General features: G+C 45.7%; 1 protein-coding gene across 1 annotated transcript; it reads left to right on the plus strand.

Annotated features, from left to right (window-relative positions):
• Positions 1 to 2,123: 2,123 nt before the first annotated feature.
• On the plus strand, positions 2,124 to 16,809 carry LOC311366873 (synaptic vesicle membrane protein VAT-1 homolog). The gene is made up of 6 exons (XM_084485645.1): positions 2,124 to 2,780; positions 8,745 to 8,952; positions 12,173 to 12,343; positions 12,871 to 12,960; positions 13,062 to 13,300; positions 15,769 to 16,809. The coding sequence occupies exons 1-6, from the start codon at positions 2,376 to 2,378 to the stop codon at positions 15,964 to 15,966; spliced, it is 1,311 nt and encodes a 436-aa protein (XP_084341771.1). The 5' UTR covers positions 2,124 to 2,375; the 3' UTR covers positions 15,967 to 16,809.
• Positions 16,810 to 18,545: the final 1,736 nt, after the last annotated feature.

Raw genomic sequence — 18,545 nt, forward strand, 5'->3', positions numbered from 1 at the left:
GCCCACAAAGCCTAGGATAGCCAACCATTTGGGTTTTACGTCACGTCAACGGCATTCAACCTGTAACAGAGTGAAACTGAGTTCAGGTAGACCTACATTGTTATGAAGTGAAATTGCAAACATAACACATTGTGTGTGTGTGTGTGTGTGTGTGTGTGTGTGTGTGTGTGTGTGTGTGTGTGTGTGTGTGTGTGTGTGTGTGTGTGTGTGTGTGTGTGTGTGTGTGTGTGTGTGTGTGTGTGTGTGTGTGTGTGTGTGTGTGTGTGTGTGTGTGTGTGTGTGTGTGTGTGTGTGTGTGTGTGTGTGACTTTACCCAGAGCTCTGGCTTTCTCTTCTGCCAAACTGGCGTGGCTTCCCCGTGCATTTGGCACTATCTGGTGGTCAAAGTACCACATTGCAAGACTGAAATGCTTTTGCACTCCTGTAGTCAAAGTCACTTTATTGTCAAGTATTTATGTATTTATGTATTCTGTATTTATTATAGCAAACAGTACATATATAGGTGATCTTGTGAAGCCTTCACTGCAGGGTTCCTAACTTGAGCCCAATTATTTTGTACAATATTGACCTATAATGATAGGCCTACTTATGTAGCTGTACTTGAGTTAATACAAATTCACAAATGGGGTAGTCTAATTTTTTATTTATGATTCCAAATTTGGAATTTAACTTTTTCTAATTATGTTAGACTCGTGGTTCAGGGTGGACCCTTTTCATGGAGAGTTGATGGTTGGACAACACTTATAACACTCATTATTGGTCTGCTACTCTTGTGTACCAGGGCATGAGAAGTAGACTTTTCTCCACTAGTTTAGTCTGCTATCTGTGCCCTGGCACATCAAGTAGCAGACCCATACTGAGTGTTATGGGCGACACCTGGGTTTGGATTGACCCAAGAAGATGCCTCGGTTAAAAACTCTCTGTTGCCAAAACCAACGCAGTTGGGCTCACCAACCAGAGCTAAATCATTGACTGTTTAGCTTAACCGACTTAACAACTTATGAATGGAATGTTTTCCACAGCAACACGCAAGCTCACCGTGACATAAGAGTACTTAGTGTAGACATGTAGGATTTAGGAGTACTTTCTCTAACCCCTGTTTGTTTGAGGACATGCATACTTCTCATGGGGTACAGACAGACGCTCCAAGCGACTGAAGGTTGAGAGGAAGTGATGAGTGATGACCACGCGTCTTCACCGAGCTTGACGTTTCCTGTCCTCAAACTGTGGCTCACCACTTCCTCTCAGATGTCACCCGGGGTCACAACCTTGATGCAGTATATGACATACAGAACAATGGTTAGTGACTGAGGTTTTACAGTAAGGTTTCAGTGTAGATAGAACATGAGGTTTAGGGTTCAATGTGTGAGTTTAAGGCTGGAATGTATCGGCCCTGCTGTCCATATGACTTTTTGGTTCACACATCTGAGTTATTAATAGACGAGTGCGATGGGAGGTCAAAAACCATTTGAGGAAGGAAGAAAGTTGGTGGCGAACACATGCCTTTCACATGCCTTTCACTAAATGGAAATTGCCATATTAAAACTCTCTCTCACACATGCACACAAACACACACACACACACACACACACAGAAAATAATATGAGAAAATTATCATCACATAATCAATAAGAAGTTGCCATTAACAATTATCCTTGTGCAGCTCAAATTTTGATAAGTTCAAAATCAAAACAGATGACTGCGTGCAGTCATACAAAACGTTTCAATGTCCATTTCTTTTGTATTTCATCATAAGAAGAGGAGAGTGGGTGCCCATGTGTGCAAGGGGCCCTGGATTAGCCAGACTATTTTAATTTTTTCTTAAAATAAAAATAAAACTCGACCCCTATTGGCCCATAACAAGAATCATTATAGAATTAAGCAGCTGTTAGGGTAAGTGTGTGGGCCGTGGCATGTGGCCAGGTTCAAGTTCAAGTCAATTTTGATAAAAATTTGGTAAAATAATAAGTCACGGCCACTGGGGGTTCCTCGCAGACTTTCCACCACCCAACCACCTGTGACGCCTATTCCTGCTCCACACGATCCTAATCCTCCTGTGGGGATCCACCGCTCCGGGTTTTGACGCCCACCACTCCACTCTCTCCAGCTCATTTGGTCGCGATGCCAGAAAACCACCCAAATCAGTCCGCTACTTTCTGAACGGGCGCACGCATTTCTCCTATTCCTACGAGCAAATGCTTCTTCCCACCAGGGACATCTCAACACACTTTTTTGGTTTGCACATCCACAGAAAAGACTGTCTGTGAGAGTAGTTAGTGTCTACTTTTAAAGCGACAATATAGTAACAACCACACTCACTGACACTACATCACTACAGCCTATTCGCAAATAGTCAAAGGATATTGCCCTGCATCATGTCAAACGAAGAAGCACCGATCCAACAACAGCAAGTGGACATGGAGAAGACCCCAGAACCCGCAGACCCCAAACCTGCAGAACCCCACCCGACTCCAGCCGAGGAGCCCCAGCAGCCAGCGGCGCCCAGTGCTGACGATGCCCAAGAAGAAAGCCACACGTTCCGCGCCCTGGTCCTTACCGGCCACGGGGGCTACGACAAGATCAAGCTCCAGGTGAAGACCCAGAGGATGGCGGCGGGGAGCGGCGAGCTGCTGGTCCGGGTGAAGGCGTGCGGGCTGAACTTCGCCGAGCTGATGGGCCGCCAGGGGCTGTACGACGCGCTGGCCTCCCCGCCTGTCACCATGGGCATGGAGTGCTCCGGGGTGGTGGAGGCCGCCGGCGAGGACGTGGAGGACAGGAAAGTGAGTCTGGATCAGCGTTATTGTGTCGTGTTTGTGTAGTCTACATTTGCAAGTTATTTTCTGGATCAATGTTATTAGGTCATGTTTGTGTAGTCAACATATTTTCTAGATCAATGTTATTGTGACATGTGAATATAGACTACATACATAGGCCTACAAGTGGTTTTAACAAGGGAAAAGTGGAAGACATTGTGTGAAAGTTCAACTAGGTTCTGTTAGAAAAGCTGGATGAAAAGTAGTACATGGAAGAGAACAGCCCCACCCAAACATCCATCTGACTGATCGATGGCTTCATGGTGTGTTTGTGGTCTGTGTAATGGCTTAGGCGGTAATACTTGTTGCACATTTGTCCTTAGACTGCAGTCAGCGTTTCGGGAGAGAGTATTGAGTCTGCTCTTTTTTGTTTCTTTTCTGCTGGATAAGACTTTTTGCAGCCAAGTGTGATGTTGTGCTTTTAGTGTTAGTCAGCCTCTTCTCACCCACAATCTGCCTGATGTAAACAGACCAATCTTTACTCAATGTCTAAACACCCTCTGTTTAAAACCAAATATGTCTGCTGTAACGCTGCCACTAACGTTGACTGTTATAGTCCTAATCATTGTTGATACATTCATTATTTTTGTGAATGACAGGATAATAGCTTCAACTCAATTGTGAATATCTTTATGAGCGTGTCCACAAAATATTAAACCATGTTTATTTTCCAATTCATAGTTTTATACGCTCAATTATGAATTTAGCATTGTTATTAAAGACTAAATGATGAATTAATCATTTCTATAATTGATTAATAGATAATAGCAAGTGCGCATCATAATAATCACCGGTGATAATGTATTGAAGATTATTAATTTGCTAAGAAGTGGTGAATCTTTCAGCGTTGTAATACAATGATCAGTAGGGGTTGGTCGAATTAGTAATTATTCTAGTAATTGAAAAGCACAGGATCAGCTCTGCTACAGACTTGACCTTTGAATACATAATAGATCTATGTCTTTCTTTTCAGGTGTGTGTGTGTGTGTGTGTGTGTGTGTGTGTGTGTGTGTGTGCCCATTCCTTTCATCCATTTCTACATTCTGCGTTCTACATTCATCCATGTATCAGTCCTTTGTAGCCAAGGCATCTTAATATGAATTCAGATGTGTCCTTAAGGAGCAGGTAACAGCCAGCCCTAACCCCTAACCCGGGGGGGGGGGGGGGGTATGGCATCTTGCTCTAGGAGGCTGACAGGGAGGTAGGCTGTGGACATTGGGTTACGGCCCCAATCAAGTGCCCTAACCTAGACTATCCAGGCCAATAGAAACAGACATATAGTAGTCATATAATCAAATAGTCACTGGCACCTAGGTTTATATCCCCCAAGCTGTGTGTGTGTGTGTGTGTGTGTGTGTGTGTGTGTGTGTGTGTGTGTGTGTGTGTGTGTGTGTGTGTGTGTGTGTGTGTGTGTGTGGAGAAGACGCCCTGTTTGGAGCCTCATTGTCAGCTTGGAATCCCCCCCTCACCTCTCTCTCTCCTATAATTCATCAACATCATCATCAACCCTCACCAGACTCCTATCTCCGCCTCCTTCCTCTCCATTTATCTCTCTCCCTCCCTCTCTCTCTCTCTCTCTCTCTCTGTCCCTCTTTATCTCTCTCTCTCCCTCTCTCTGTCCCTCTTTATCTCTCTCTCTCCCTCCCTCTCTCTGTCCCTCTTTATCTCTCTCCCTCCCTCTCTGTCCCTCTTTAGCTCTTTCTCTCTCCCTCCCTCTCTCCCTCCCTCTCTCTGTCCCTCTTTATCTCTCTCTCTGTCTCTCTCTCTCTCTCTCACTCCCTCTCTCTGTCCCTCTTGATCTCTCGCGCTCTCTCTTTCTCCATCTCTATCTTTCCCTCTCCTGTCTCACTCCCTTCTATTCCTCCCTCCCTATCCCACTGTCCTTCCTCTCTTCCCTCTCCTTCTTTTGTTCCCTCCATGGCCTCCTACTCCTCCTCCGCCAGGAGTCCTCAGAGGGGAGCGCTGCATTCCAGCTCGTGTTGTCATGAACAGCTGGGCCCAGACACCCCCGTGACCCTAAACTGCGCCATTTGCTGCTAGTAACTTCTAACTGAACCCTTTACATTTAACAACTCGTTAACAGCTACATTGGACGTGTGCATGTGTGTTTGTGTGTGTGTATGCATGTGTGTGTGTGTGTGTGTGTGTGTGTGTGTGTGTGTGTGTGTGTGTATGCATGTGTGTGTGTGTGTGTGTGTGTGTGTGTGTGTGTGTGTGTGTGTGTGTATGTGTTAGTTTTGTAGATGTGTGTGTTTGTACATGCATAGCTGGGTTAGTGGGTTTATGTGTGTGCCTTCAACAGGAAGTGTATCTGACCTGGTGATGCTTAATCCCTGGTAACAGGAAGTTGGCTCACTCTTCCAACCATTCAGATCTCTTTCCTGTGTCCTTGGTGTGTCAGCCGGGTGAGCCTGATTGGTGATGCATTTATATTGGTGTTATTGTAATCACTATACACAAGAGGTCATACTACATGTTCCATGAGTCAATTGTGTGCAGGAATGTACACAAGTTAAGTTTTTATTAGAATTTTGTCGAAAGATTGTACTTCTGCCTTCAGCAGATTAAAAAAAAAGAAGCGCCTAGTGGCGACGTGTTGAGCTACGTCTGGTCGGTGGCTGTGAGCCGCGCGTGACAGACGGTTAAAGAAGATACCGATGGTCGCAAGCCTGTCTGCTCGTCATAAAAAACTGAAATATCAACTGGTGACAATTTTTGTTTCTGCCTTGACTGGTCTCTTTCCACTATACTACACTGGCATGGTTCGCTCCAGTTCTGTTCGCTACAGTGCGTTGGCCCAGTGCGGCTGGGATTACATTCCATTAGAAGATGTGTTGAAGATGTGTCTTTAACTGATGATACACTTGTCTTGTGTCGACGATGACACAACACTCACACTTTTATTGCCTATTTAGTTTTATATCATAGCCTAGCAAGAAATCGGATTGTTTTGTTATTTGCATTATCAATATGCATTTAATATATTTGGGTGGTTTTAGATGGACGGCGAAACACAATGATATCCGCGATGATGAATTCAGTTTGATGTTCAATGCTCCCAGTTTTTTGCTTCCTAATCGAATTGATTCCTCATCTCGATTTATGGACTATTAGACCTGTTTACACAATGTCCTTGATGTTAGGGAAAAAAACATGTTGAAAACATGTTTACAACAAGACAAATCCGAACCAAATCTCTGCTATTTCAGTGAGCGGCATTGTTTTTTGCAAGAGAATATCGTCAAACTCACCGCGGTGCGCTTCTATTAAACCTTCATTACCATTTTTAATAAGGTTTATATAGTTACAAAGGAACAAACAAATAATAAAGAATCAAGCGATTGAGAACTCCAGCCATACTCTTTGTGCATAGAGATGCGTCTCATACACAAGAACATACAGTCATACAGAAAATCGTTTTGGTTCCCTTCCACATATGGACTAACTGCTCTTCCGTACTCTTCAAGCAGTTCAAACAGTCTGTGGTGTCATCTTTCTAGACATGTATCAACAAGAAGCAGTTGTGACGAATGATAATATACTATACGATACTAACACAGACTTCCCATTGGCCAGTCTGACAAATGGCTTTATTGTACACCTCACACTACAAGAGCTTCAACAAAAATATCTACAGAGACCACAGGGGCAATATCAATGAAAACATTCAGACCGGGGTCCTGCCAATGTATGCCGCTACCGTAGTGCGAATCAATAGCAGAGTCTATCAAATCGTGCTACCCCAGCAAAAAATGCTACCTTATGTGTTTGGTAGCGTATTTGATCTGTAGACCAATTGCCTCTTTCAAACGATGATCCCACTAGGCGCAGACTGGATCTGGAAGAGGGGGATGCAATCATGGGGGCTCTCACACTACACCACCAAATCAGAGCTGCCAACCTTGTTATTTCGTATCGAAGATTGGTTTGCTATGCCAATTCAGCTGTGTATTGTAGAGTATGCCTGGTATTACAATACAGACAGAAAGACATATGCAGTAGACAGACCTATCAGATTGACAGGGTTTATTTGACCTCAGGGTGAAATCAGGATCTAATGGCCATCTGAAGGCTTGTACGTCTACCACCGGACATGTTCAGGGTCTCGTTGACTTCCTCCAGCTAAGATTGACTTGAATAAAATATGAAGCCGCAACTTATCCTGAGGACATCGTCAGCGGACTGAAGCATCTGCAGACAAGGCCAGACTAGACGAGAAAACACTTCAATCTTTATCAACGTCGGTAGCAAGAAGACTGTTGGCATTGTTATGTTAGTCTTATTGTTTGAAAGGAAAATAATCAATAAGAAGTTAGCATTAAAGGTATAAAAAAAAATGACTAGACCTTTGTTATATATGTTATATATTTTATTGAGTTGTGTACCCCCCAAATTGTGTTAAAACCCAAATTGTGTCCCTTTATTAAATATCCCAAGGTAATTGTGGGTTAAACCGATCAATCATGTCACTTCCCCTTGACCCCTTACTTCCGGGGAAAAGTAATCCAGTGGAGACCTAATTATTCATATGATATTTCAATCTTGAGCTTACTATGATATGCGACAAGTGGCTCATGCCAGCCACCAAGCTGATGTATATGTAACATTGTCATAAAGTAATTCTTTGTATGAATGTTTTCACCACCAATAACAGCTTAGGCTACCCAACATCTCCCTATGTTAAAGGACAATTCCGGTATTTTTGACACCGAAATTTTGACTATTGGTCCTGGCTCATTCAATCGCCCCTGCCCCAGAATGACTGGCTATGGGCATTCATAAACCTGTTCTTAAAACAACCCTAAACGTTTGTTTTCAGAAATGTGCAACTCACCGAGTGGTTAGTGGTGTTCTTTGATGTTCCAAATCAAGTATCGTAGCAAAATACAGTTTCTGTTGTGTTTTATTTGGCATTTTGTAAATCCATTGATTTCTGTTGGAAGACTCATTGCTCGTTGACTGGAAACGGAAAGAGGGGCTGGTTGTAGTCTTTTCGCTCGGTTCTAGCCCTACTGTTGAGACAGAGAACCGAGCGAAAAGACTACAACCAACCAAAGGTAAACAGCCCCCTTTCTGTTTCCGTTTCCGGTCCGGTTTCCGTTTCAATGGGATTTACAAAATGCCAAATAAAGCACGACAGAAACTGTATTTCGCTACGATACTTGATTTGGATCATCAACGAACACCACTAACCAATCTGTGAGTTGCATATTTCTGAAAACAAACGTTTAGGGTTGTTTTAAGGGACAGGTTTGTGATTGCTCGTAGCCAGCTATTCTGAAGCAGGCAGGGGCGATTCTAAATGAGCCAAATACCCGAGCCAGGACCAATGGTCAAAATTTCGGTGTCAACCACTCTAGACAAACCAGAAAGGGGGGCTCAATATTCAAAATACCAGAATTGTCCTTTAATATTACGTTAACTAACATTACTTAGTTAACATAAGTTAACTAGTGGCTATTCCATTAGAATTAAATGGCATAATGTGAATAAAAGTGACTAAACTTGAACGTGAACGTTTTTTTGGAGTTTTCTGCCTGAGACACGTCAGATAGATTCTAACCGGAAATGTTGGTGAAGACAACAACTCCTATTGATCCCTCTCTGTTTCACAACATCCTCAAACAAGGTCTTTGAATCTGCCAGGGCTAGAGATTCGATATTCAATGCTAAGAATGTAAACACACATGCGCGCACAAACACACACACACACACACACACACACACACCCTAATGCAGCTCTGTCTACCCTTCATTCCCCTCCCTCCCTATCTTTCCATCTCCCTGTCCTCACCTCCCACCCCTCACTCCCTTCTCCCCCTCATCTCCCCGCTCCTCCTCCCACATCCATCCCACCCCTCCCATTTTCCAATCTCCCTCTCCCCCCCTCGTCCCTGCCCCCCCCTCGTCCCCCTCTCTCTGCTGCCACAGGCTGGCGACCGGGTCATCGTGCTGAGCAGCAGTGGCCTGTGGCAGGAGCTCGTGGTGGTGGCGGCCGACCAGACCTTCCTCATGCCCGACGCCATGAGCTTCCAGGAGGCGGCCGCGCTGCCCGTCAACTACCTCACCGCCCACATGATGCTCTTCGAGATGGCCAACCTCCGGCCCGGCAAGAGCGTCCTGGTCCACATGGCTGCAGGTAGGAGGCGCCAGGAGGTTCTGGGAGGCTAGGGGGTGCAGGGGAGACGTTGTAGAACGCTAGGGTTCAGGTAGGAGGCTATAGTACAGGTAGGAGGCTATAGTACAGGTAGGAGGCTATAGTACGCTAGGTACAGGTAGGAGGCTATAGTACAGGTAGGAGGCTATAGTACAGGTAGGAGGCTATAGCACGCTAGGTAAGGTAGGAGGCTATAGTACAGGTAGGAGGCTATAGTACAGGTAGGAGGCTATAGTACAGGTAGGAGGCTATAGTACAGGTAGGAGGCTATAGTACGCTAGGTAAGGTAGGAGGCTATAGTACGCTAGGTAAGGTAGGAGGCTATAGGATGTAACGGGTCAGGGGGTAGACGTTACAGGAGGTTAAAGGAAACAAGGCTGCAAGGTTGTCTGACGTTATCGGACACTAATGTGCGATAAGGAAGTTATCGGACGTCCCAGGATGTTATAGAAGGCTCAGAACTGAGAGTACTGCAAGGTAAAGAACGTAGGTAAGAAGTAGAGCGGAGTTCCTCCTTCCATCGTCTGCTTAATGCTGTAAATGTAAATGTGTAAGGACGTTATAGGAGATAAGGTACAGAGAGGAGGTTAAATGGCACTAGGATGCAGCTATGAAGTTAAAGGATGTTAAAGGAGGCTAGGCACAGAGAGGAGGTTACGGACCACAGCAGCCCGGCTGTTCTCCTGCACTACACCACTCCTCCACACCCTGCAACAGCAAAACACGGGCATCAGGACAGCTCAAATCCCACCCACCTCCCACCGGAGACTGAAACTCATCTGTTCAGCCTGCATCTTTGCTCTTGGCCCCAAACTCATTTCAAATATTGCCCTGTCTCTTTATTCGGTGTAGCACTTTAGGCAGTATGCTTATTCAATGGCTTTTTATGGACTTGCATGATTCACACACTTCATGGGTTGCGTCTTCGTTATTGAATGCACTTATTGTAAGTCCCTTTGGAGAAAATCGTCAGCTCATTACATCTCATGTAACGTAGGACTCGCTGGGTGAAGGTAGGACTGGAAATTTAAGTAGTGGTTGGGTAGTAGTTTTGGGTTCAAAACCCACGTGTTGAAGTCTAACTGTAGGCACATTAGAGCAAGATGCCCATGCCTTCTAATTAATGACACAAAAGAATCCCTTTGGGTAAAAGTGTCTGCTACATGACTAAATGGTAAACTGGTAGGTCTGTAGGCTGCAGGTAGGAGGTCAGGCAAGAGGCCCACAGACGGTTTCAATGGCAGTTGCTTGATTTATATTGTATTATGTGTGGTACAGGTATGCCAGAATTCAGGGACTTCTGGTGACCTTTAGACTGTGAACATGATGCATTATACAAACAAACATAATTGGCACCTCAGGGTGGTGTTTCTGCTTGGCGGAAAGAAAGAGGATGCAGGCCAACCACAGTTCTGAAGTGGTGTGTGTGTGCGTGCGTGCGTGCGTGCGTGCGTGTGTGCGTGCGTGCGTGCGTGCGTGCGTGCGTGCGTGCGTGCGTGCGTGCGTGCGTGCGTGCGTGCGTGCGTGCGTGCGTGCGTGCGTGCGTGCGTGCGTGCGTGCGTGCGTGCGTGCGTGCGTGCGTGCGTGCGTGCGTGCGTGCGTGCGTGCGTGCGTGCGTGCGTGCGTGCGTGCGTGCGTGCGTGCGTGCGTGCGTGCGTGCGTGCGTGCGTGCGTGCGTGCGTGCGTGCGTGCGTGCGTGCGTGCGTGAATGCAGTATAGATCATGTACTCTTCTGGTCAGTTAGAACATGGCCTGGTTGAATATCCTGCTCGTCAAGCCATTGTGGCCACTCAAAGCACTTTCCACCTAATGTCAAACACACTCCCTCCCACACATTCCCAGAAGGGGCCTGGCAGTCATCCACCAGCTGCGGCACTACCTGGTCTATGGGTCTTATTCACCTAGTGGCCGTCTTAGTGGTAGCTGGTGGAGGGGGACGGAGGGTGGATTGTACTACTGGTCTCTGATCTCCTGTGCCTTTTTGTTGTGTCGTTTCTTCACACAATTGAAACAGAGATAATGGCCTGGAATGATTCCAATAGCATCCAAATTATTTAATCAAAGGCATTAAGGGAAGGATTAATGAAAGGCCGGTTTCATGTTCCACTGTCTAATGCTTTCTGCTTCTCTAATCACGCGTCTAAAATGCGACCAGTTGTCCACACATCAAGTGAGCTGCCAAGAGATCATAGGTGAAGTTTTTTGCGAGAGCCGTGTGTGTGTGTGTGTGTGTGTGTGTGTGTGTGTGTGTGTGTGTGTGTGTGTGTGTGTGTGTGTGTGTGTGTGTGTGTGCACGACTGTGTGCGTCTGTGTGTGTGTGTGTGTGTGTGTGCGTGTGTGGGTGGGTGTGTGTGTGTGTGTGTGTGTGTGTGTGTGACTGTGTGCGTCTGTGTGACTGTGTGCGTGTGTGTGTGTGTGTGTGTGTGTGTGTGTGTGCGACTGTGTGTGTGTGTGTGTGTGTGTGTGTGTGTGTGTGTGTGTGTGTGCGACTGTGTGTGTGTGTGTGTGTGTGTGTGTGTGTGTGCGACTGTGTGTGTGTGTGTGTGTGTGTGTGACTGTCTGTGTGTGTGCACCTTTGATAACCCGGCCTGTTTGCAGCTCCTATGAAATTATCAATTATTATCAGGGCTACTGTTGCTCTGGCAACCCGTGACATTTAACAGGCTGTTGAATGTTTAACCAAACTCTTATCTGGTCTACTTGTGCCCAGTCTGGCTGTACAATGCCAGTGATGTCACACATACTGACTCATACAGGTATTTTGCCGCCCGACTACCATCGTTAAAGAGTGACTACAGAGTGTACTTTGTACAAGAGTGTGCTGCCCCCTACAGGCTGAAACCACTCCACCATTTACCATGGGTTTGTTCTCAAATTCTCCCCATTCTTAAAAACGCTCAGCCCTTGATCAATCCGATCCCCAATGCCCTCCCTCCGCTTACCTGTAGGTGCCCTTGAGCAACGCACTCTGCCATTTTCTCATATTTGTGAACGTGTGTCAAAACGCTTTTCACAGAAACCGAGTGGATGCTGCAGACCCCGCTTGTTTCACACCACGCATATTTGGTTCACAGCACGCTTGGCTTGTGTTAGAAATCAACGAGCGTGACTGTTTCCACTCTAATGACGTTCATCTGAATTCACTTGGGAGTGTCTTTGGAAGAGGGGGTCTCCCTAACACACAGGCCTGGATGGTTTGCAGGCGGCGTGGGCATCGCGGCCACCCAGCTGTGCCAGACGGTCCCCCGGGTGACGGTGTTTGGCACTGCGTCGGCCGGCAAGCACGAGACGATCCTGGAGGGCGGGCTGAGCCACGCCATCGACTACCGCACCAAGGACTACGTGGAGGAGATACGCCAGCTGAGCCCCGCGGGTGAGGACCCCAGGGGGGCCTGTCGACGCGTGGCTGTGGGGGTCAGGGTGCTGGAGTGGAGAGGGTGGGAGTGTGATGGGCTTTGTGTTTTGTCACTCCACCCAAAAAATAAATCGACATGTACATCCACGGCAAAGTATATCTATGGCTCGGCAGTGGATAAAATGAATATTTCATGTCACTATTATTATGCTATCAAAAATAATTGCAATTCGCAATATGATGAAGATAAACGTTAAAATATGGCACTAAAACATCCTGGAATCACTTACCTTACATTTTGTTAGACAAAATTTAAGTGTTTTTTATTGCAATCCACTATAATATTCTATATCGTACCATCTGCCGAGTTGATTTGGTTTGTTCCACACTGAGTGGCACAATAATATTTAATGACTAATGAAGACATAATAATAAAATTTATTTTGCGTGCAGACAGGATCCAGGTCTAACAGACAGAACATTCTCTCTCTCTCTCTCTCTCTCTCTCTCTCTCTCTCTCTCTCTCTATATATATATATCTCTAGGACTGGATATAGTGTTGGACCCACTCGGAGGCTCCGACACCAACAAAGGCTTTGGATTGTTAAAACCAATGGGAACCATCGTCGTCTTCGGTAAAACATGCACTAGCGTAACAAAAATCACCCTCTCTCTCACTCTCCGAATGGCCTTTTACGTGAGTGTCTCTCTCTCTCTCTCTCATTGGCTGCCTCAGGTGCAGCCAACTGTGTGACTGGGCAGAAGAAGAACCTGCTGGCCATAGCCAAGACGTGGTACAACCAGTTGTCCATCAGCACCCTGAAGCTGATGCAGGCCAACAAGTCGGTGTGTGGCTTCCACCTGGGCTACATGAAGGACTTCACCCTCATCAGGAGCACCATGGAGACCTTGCTGGGCCTCTACGTCGAGGGGAAAATCAAGCCCCGCATCGACTCCACCTACCACTTCGAAGAGGTCTGAATCTAACAGGATGTTGTGTTTTCTTTGCGTTGTTGTTGTTGGTGAGAAACATTGTTTGTTTGTTTGATTATTTGAGAGATTGCGGAACAGCGCTCTTTAATTGTTAGATGCTTTAAGGGAACTCCTATCTGCGATCTCCACGTGATCTAAAAGATGTACCGTAAATCGATGCAGATTCTTTCTTTCTTCTTCTTTTCTTAATTACATTGTGATTAAAAGTAATACTGTAGTTTAGTCAATAACCTATTGATGGTATTAAGATAAGGTTGATTCACAGCATGTTACGGTGCGATCACAGTCTGTTACCCTGATAGGTTTTCGTTGGCTTTCCGTTGAGTTTTCCTTTTGGTTTTGTTTAACGGGCCTCTATAGTGTTCTAGTGCTTCCTATCTTCTGAGTTTAGGCAGACCACAAAATTATCACCCAGACCTCGAATGCAAACAGTTAAGAATAGATGAATAAACAAATGCAGTGAGCGAGCGTTGGAATGGCCGTCACAAGAATCACGAGAGTCACGCACAACGAGTAACTATTGACCGGAAATCCTCTCCGTCATATAAAATAATAGAAACAACTTTATCAACCAAACATCGCAATGTTATTTCTTTCTCAAAATTACAGAAATGAAAATTAGAGAAGAAAATATTACAATTATATTATTCTGAATACTATAATTATCTTCATTTCTCACTGACCACCTGCAATACCCTCGCGGGCAACGGGTTGGTGAAGACCAGTGCCAGCGCTACCGATAGCGTAGTAGAGAGACCCACTGCATGCGGAGTCGTGCAAGCGCCTTGACGAGCTGGTTTGATCATGCCTCCCTTGACTCCCTGCTGCACCCCGCTCCCCCCCCCCACTGAGGCTGACTAATACTTACATCCAAGAGGTCAACCACACAGGCCGTCACAGTCTGACGCTTGAGTCTGTCTGCTCTGCCTGTGTGTGTGTGTGTGTGTGTGTGTGTGTGTGCGTGTGTGTGTGTGTGTGTGTGTGTGTGTGTGTGTGTGAGTGATTGTGTGTGCGTGTGTGTGTGTGTGTGTGTGTGCGCTTGTGTGTGTATGTGTCTGTGTGTGTGTGTGCGCGTGTGTGTGTGTGTGTGTGTGTGTGTGTGTGTGTGTGTGTGTGTGTGTGTGTGTGTGTGTGTGTGTGATTGTGTGTGTCACGGCACAGTAGGTGCTGGATCACCTGTGTTGCGGATCACAGGAAATGGAAAGCAGAAAAAACAAGCGACACAAACAACATGATTAGGGGGGCGATGAGGAGCCGAGGTGATCCACACCTTCATTCATCCTGACCTCCCTTAAGGAGACGAGGACCGTCGCCCCCGGCGACGGACCGCTGGAGCGGTGGTCTCCTCTGCTATTTCCATCACCTGCCGTCGTCTGACTCTCTCTCTCTCTCAGGGCCGACCCTCCCCACGTCACACGGTTGTTCCGACAGCTGTTGCTAGGCGACGGTCGTTGTTGCCGTGGCATCGGCGATTAGGGGTGGGTGGAGGTGGGTGGGGGTGGGTGGGTTCTGGGCTGGGGGGATGTTTGCGGTTGAGGGGGGTTGGGAAGGGTGGGGGTTGAGTGAGGCTGCATGACTTGTTGCTCGGGAATTACATCGCTGCTGTTATCTCCGTCATCATCTTCTGCCTTCCAGGAAGAAACCGACACAAATAATATAATAGATGGCCTCATTTCATGCAAAGGGCCCTTTCCTGTTGCAGTAGCTTGTTTCAGAAAGAACATATTGTATGGTGTGAAATGTATGCAGCAAGTGAGATACACACATGTTTTTTAATATATTATATATATATTTACAGCGATTTAAATACTGTTGAATTAAGAAGCATTTAGCAACAAAATAATTGATTTATATAATCTTGCCTTTATTACCATCATCTATAAAACGGTTCTTTTCGTGTCTACTTAAATGTTGAGCAAAGATCTAGATTACGGAATCATGGCAACCCCATGACATTTATTTAATCTGTTTAAATACCTTCTTTCTCTCTTTAATCTTCGTCTTCACTTACAGGATGATGGGTTTTTGAAGCCGGTTGATATCCTTTATTAAATGAATTAAGGACGACCATGGGGTATACGTTACAGGAAGTGGTGGAAGCTAGGTGGTGAGATTGGATTTACTTGGAAGTCAATAGAAGCTGCATTTATTTTTTCTCCCTATTGACGTCCATTGACTTCTAGTTGAACCAAGCGGCCATTCTGAGGAGCGATGTGAATCTCTAACCAGTAGTGACGCTTGTTTGAATACAGAGGAAGCCCTTAGAAACCGTAACTATGTTCAAAGGCTTTACAAATTACCTTCACCTGACTGGATCTGACCTCTCTATACCCCCTTCCTCTTGCAATCTAATGCTTCCAGCTCCTCTCTCCCTTGCCCTCTCAAACTCACTCTTATCTGTCTTTATCTCTGTCACTCTCTCTCTCCTTCTCCCTCCTCTCTCCTCAAAGGTGGCCGACGCCATGAGACGCATGCACGAGCGACAGAATATAGGCAAAGTCATCCTCCTCCCTGAACCCAAGAAAGAGGAGGAGAAGGAGCCAGAGAAAGAGGCAGAGAAGGAGGAGGAGAAGCCAGCTGAAGCCTCTGCCGGCCCCGGGGAGGAAGAGAAGGCCAAGCCAGAGGAGGCCAAAGAAGACCAGGGTTGAGAAGGAGAGTAATGGATGAATGCTCCTCTCTCCAACCCACTCCTGGTGCTCTTGACTACCCGTCTGTTGAAGGGGAAGAATTTAACCCATGCCTGTATTTCTATTTGTCAGTATTTTACGAGTTCAGTTGCGTTGTAGTGCAATTTGTTTGTATTGGGTATTGTCCTGAAATACTTTGTATTGCTTGTTGAAGGAATGTTGGTGATAAATGAAGTAAGTAATGCCACAGAGTGTGAGTTTAATACTTATAAGATCTTACCAGTGCCGTTTTGATGTTAAGCGATTCCTGGAGATTTACCACTAATGTTCACCTGTTACCTGTGATTCGTGGTTTATGTGCGTCCCCGGTGGGCGTGTTGGTTTTTCGACAACACAAGCGCAAATGTAATCAAGATACCACTGTATTCTCTCCCGCACTCACCGTTTTGACACTGCTATTGTACTGCTACATACCACTTCTAGATTAGCAACACCTGTGTTGAGAGAATTATCAAGGTATTTTGCCAGAAATATGAGCATTTAAAAACAACAGTGCCAAAGACAGATCAAGCATCAACATTGACAGATCGATGCGGGTCTCAATATGACTGACGTTGTAATGGTGAATATGTTTTGTGGATCTTTATTGGTATGAATTGGTGACAACCTGGATATTCTGTGTTAAATAGATGTACAAAATGACAAAAGACTTGCGACTATGGTTCAAAACTGCATATTAATATGGTGTTATTTGAATCCACTTTATCTTGATCTGTGGGTCATTACAAAGAGAAATTTGTGTTTGAAAAAAGCGTTATTTTTTCAAGTATTATGAAGATGGAATTAAACTGAAGGTTCAAGTGACTAAGCCACCCAACGTACCATTCTTTCCGCCTGACAGTTGCCAAATCCAGATGTTTAGACAAAACAACAGGACTTTAGCGCCATCTAAAGGAAGTTGTGGCATCCATGCCAAGGACCTCTTGGCCGACAGGGGGAACCATAACTCACAATCAAACAAAAACAATCAGCCCCATTGTTCAATTAATCGCATGCCGGCTTCAAAGCGGCTCAGGGCAATGTCTGACTGTAGCCTGTAGGACATGGACATCCACATCCAACTGCAATGTGTTCCAGATGCCTCGGACACCAGCCTTCTGAGTTTCACTTGTGACGTAATTTCCTGTCTCGTAGCACTTATATTCCGAGGGGGTGTGACCAAAAACGCCTTCAAGAAATGCCGCAAGAAAGCTCAGAGATTTCCCCACTTGGACCTCGGAAGGCTGGTGTCTGAGGCATCTGGATCACACCATTATGAGCTGGGAAGTATGGGGAAACATTTTTGTGACGTCGGAAAGTTCTCGTGAACGACATCTCATGACGCTCTGATGTTTCTACTTCCGTTCGGCAACTGGGGCCAGATTTTGATAATAGATGCCGCCTTCAGAACAGCTCGGAGATTCGGAAGCTCTTACGTGTCTTTACATAAACCTTCTCTTTTTCCGAAATAAGAGCGTTCAGGAAACGCCCCTCAGAAGTGTGTAGGCTATGACATAAAATCGCTCTTGAGACTAGACTTCATAACAACAAGTATAGATGCCTGCAGAGGGCTCTTTGCGCTTCTTTGCTGAATCAGATCAATCAGTTATTAGAACTGCTTGCGATGATTGAACATGAGCGTTAATTTATCAGGGGGTTGTTTATAATTGTAAGCAATGTATCGCAATGCAAATGTTAGAATGGCTTTGCCTTTTAATGCTTGCTGCAAGTTCACTTTAGTCTATCAATTTAATGATATTAATTTAAGCAAAATGGGCATCCATTGTTGTGACGTGAACTCGGAGGACTCAGGTTGCTTTACTTCCGCACGAAACTCAGAGCAAAAACTCAGACCCAACAGAGTGTTCAAAGCACTTTCCTCCGAGCTTAAGGTTCGAAACTCCAGGAAACTCTGAGCGTTGGTTTACTAGTGACACGCATCAACATGGCGGAACATGAAAGTTTTACTCAATATAAAAGAATCAACCATCATATCACATATTTTACTATTGATTGACGTTGTAACTGTCTTTTGGCATCGACTTTGCTCAGTTTTAAACGTTGTGTTCTGGTAAACCAGCTCTAGATAAGGGCAAGTGTAGCCTTCCATTCAGTGGCAATACAATGTGCTTCTCATAAATAAAAGCAAAAGGATAGTAGGTGATAGCTGTCGGAAACACGTGTAAGCGTGAGCGTCATCACTGACGAGGCGTCTCGTTATTACCAGGACCATGAACGCACCTTTGAACCACGCTTTGCCAGAGTGATGGCAGTGTGGCCCCGGCAAGTGGACGGGAGTGAGTGATGTAGCAGTTGGATGTGGACGTTCAGTGCTGTGGGGGGGGGCCTAAATTAAGGTTGATAATTATAGTGTAGCAGCAGGTCTGGCTGTGTTCCAATATCCATACTTCCTGGAGTACACTTAAACGTAATAAACTATCCACACTCACTAAGTGCGCAGATTTTCAGATGTCAGTGTTGTTCCAAATCGAATACTCCCTGGTGCACTTACCAGAAATTACGATCGCGACTGCCTCCACGGCTCGTCATCCGCCAAAAAC

This window comes from Micromesistius poutassou, assembly GCF_964030765.1.
Source record: "Micromesistius poutassou genome assembly, chromosome: 21".
Lineage (NCBI taxonomy): Eukaryota > Metazoa > Chordata > Actinopteri > Gadiformes > Gadidae > Micromesistius > Micromesistius poutassou.